Raw genomic sequence first — 2,835 nt, 5'->3', positions numbered from 1 at the left:
ATGACTTTGGTGACATCTTTGAAACTTCTCTTGCATCAACAATAGACATAAATAGCTGAGGTGAATAGATGACTGGCTGTCTCCTTCATGGGGCAGAGTTCAAAGATTTTTCTGGTGGAAGTCACGGCAAGTTTAAAATACCACTGAGTTTGACTGTCTGTGTGGTTAAACGTGGGGGAGGGGCAGTGGGAGTTGGGGGTGGAGCATCCAGTGTCACGTGACATGGACTGCCATAGTAACAGGCCTCCTGCCTTGCATTTTATCCAATCAGATATGGACAGTGTTTGTGACTTCAGGGAGGGCAGGGCTTATAAAGTCCGCCAACTGCCTTCAATTCCCGCATGTCCTTTCTTCTGAGTAGTGGGGACTGGTGGCTCTGACATGGCTCAGCCATCCTCTGACAACTCTGAGGAAGACCTGGGCACCAATGAAGCCGGAACCTCCAAAATAGAGCCCTCTGAAATGGAGTCCTCTGAAACAGAGACCTCAGAAACGGAGCCCTCTGACACAGAGACCTCGGAAACCGAGCCCTCCGAACCAGAGCCGTATGATGCTGAGCCAAAGAAGGAGAAACAAAAGACAGCTAAGGGCCGCCGCCGCCTCCGTCGCCGCCGTCTGGACAACTTTGCAAGCTTCGCCACATATTTCCCCAGGGTGCTCAGGCAAGTGCACACCGGCCTGAGTCTTTCTCACGAGGCCATGAACGTCATGGATTCGCTCGTGAAGGATATGTTTGAGCAGATCGCCGAAGAGGCCGGGAGCCTGGCCCGCTCCAACAAGCACTGCACCATCACGAGTGGAGAGATCCAGACAGCCGTGAGTCTTCTCTTGCCTGGGGAGATCGGCAAGTACGCAGTGTCCGAGGCCACCAAGTCGGTCATCAGATACAACACCCGCAGATGAACTGCCTCATGACCACTGCAACATCGCAAACCAAAGACTCTTATCAGAACCACTTGAAGGGAAAAGACCTGTAGTGATAAAGAGCCACATCCATCCACTCTGGCTTCTTTACGTATCCCCTACTTTCCATCTTTAAAACTTTTCCATCCCAAGGAAAACATTAAAAACCTCATCAAGTGTGCTTCAATAACGGTCGGTTGTGTCATTTGTTTGATGGAAAAATCGTGTACTTTTTTCTTAACGTATTGCAACTCGTCGCTTTCCTAAATGGTTATTTCTATTCGTGGTTTATCAGTCAGCGATTTTAAGGATCTTTATGGTCAAAATTCTTTCCCTAAAAGTTTCATTGGCCTTTTTCATTTTCACTCTCCCACCTATATTTAGGTATCATCCAGGGATTTTTATATGGGATATGCTGCTGCTGCTACTGCTGCTAAATCGCTTCAGTCGTTTCCAACTCTGTGCGACCCCAGAGACAGCAGCCCACCAGGCTCCCCCGTCCCTGGGATTCTCCAGGCAAGAACACTGGAGTAGGTTGCCATTTCCTTCTCCAATGCATGAAAGTAAAGTCGCTCAGTCGTGTCCGACTCCTAGCAACCCCATGGACTGCAACCCACCAGGCTCCTCTGTCCTTGGGATTTGTAACCAATAAAGACCAGTGTGTGCTTCCCGGGTGGCTCAGCGGTAAAGAATCCGCCTACAATGCAGGAGTTGCAGGAATGGCAGGTTTGATCCCTGGGTCAGAAAGATCCCCTGGAAGAGGGCATGGAAACCCACTCCAGTAGTCTTACCTGGAAAATTCCATGGACAGAGGAGCCTGGTGGGCTACAATCCATAGAGTCTGAAAGAGTCAGAAACGACACAAACCACCTAGCATGCTGGCATCCATTTCTTGGGGCTTCGCAGTTGGCATCAGTGGTAAGAAACTTGCCTGCAATGCAGGAGACACAGGAGCCCTGGGTTTGATCCCTAGGTGGAGAAGGTTCCCTGGAGGAAGGCATGGAAACCCACTCCAGTATTCTTGCATGGATAAGCCCCATGGACAGAGGACCCTAGTGGGCTACAGTCCATGGGACCACAAAGAGTCCGACATGACTCAAGAGGCTTAGCACACACAGATGCATCCATTTCTTGTTGTGGGACATGCCTCTAGCTCTTTGCATCAGTAAAAGAGGAGGATCAGCAATTAAGAAAAATAAGATGACTTCTTCTTCTACCTCAAGTATTTGACTGCTAATGCTTAAGAGAATATTTACTGAATTTAATGTCCATTGTGTTTTCTTCTTGGTGCATTGACTTTTTTTTCTATAGGTATACTGCTGAATCTCAAAGTAGTTGGTGATTTTCCTATTCCTTTTTTAAAGATTGATTTCAAGCTTACTTCATCCTTAGAGATAAAGCACTCTGAGATTTTAGTCCTTTGTAATTTACTATGGTTTTCATTAGAACTTAATATTTCATTTGATTTTATACTACTCATTTTGAATTTGAAAATAAGCAACAAGAATATGCTGTACAGCACAGAGAAATACAGCAATTATTTATTAATAATATACCTCATTGAAACTCTTTTCTCTATTACTTGTGTTATGCAATTCATCTGAAGTGTGGATTCAAACAGTGAATGAATAATTAAATCATTGTAAGGAAAAAAAATTATTATAGATTCTAATCAACTCAGAAAAAACTTAATCTTCTAACTGAATGGTTTACTCTAACTTGTTCAGGTGAACCATCTCTTTTCTTGTCCAGGCTTTACTCTTCAAGTTTTGAAAATGACACCCTTAGTGATATTACCCTCTGATGGTGGGATGTCCAGTCAGAGAAGTGTAATGGCCACTCTGCTCTGAATTAGCCAATCAGGGACCAGCCTGAGTGAGCCACAGCCATTGTTCAAAATGTTCATTGTCTGAAGTTCAAGCCAGTTTTCCA

General features: G+C 45.3%; 1 protein-coding gene across 1 annotated transcript; it reads left to right on the top strand.

Annotated features, from left to right (window-relative positions):
• The first annotated feature begins 381 nt into the window (after positions 1–381).
• Positions 382–903, top strand: LOC114111693 (late histone H2B.L4-like). Its single transcript, XM_027963495.1, has one exon. The coding sequence runs from the start codon at positions 382–384 to the stop codon at positions 901–903; it is 522 nt and encodes a 173-aa protein (XP_027819296.1).
• The last annotated feature ends 1,932 nt before the right edge of the window (positions 904–2,835 follow it).

The sequence above is a fragment of the Ovis aries genome, chromosome X, assembly GCF_016772045.2.
Source record: "Ovis aries strain OAR_USU_Benz2616 breed Rambouillet chromosome X, ARS-UI_Ramb_v3.0, whole genome shotgun sequence".
NCBI lineage: Eukaryota > Metazoa > Chordata > Mammalia > Artiodactyla > Bovidae > Ovis > Ovis aries.
This window is presented reverse-complemented; position numbering and strand designations above follow the sequence as displayed.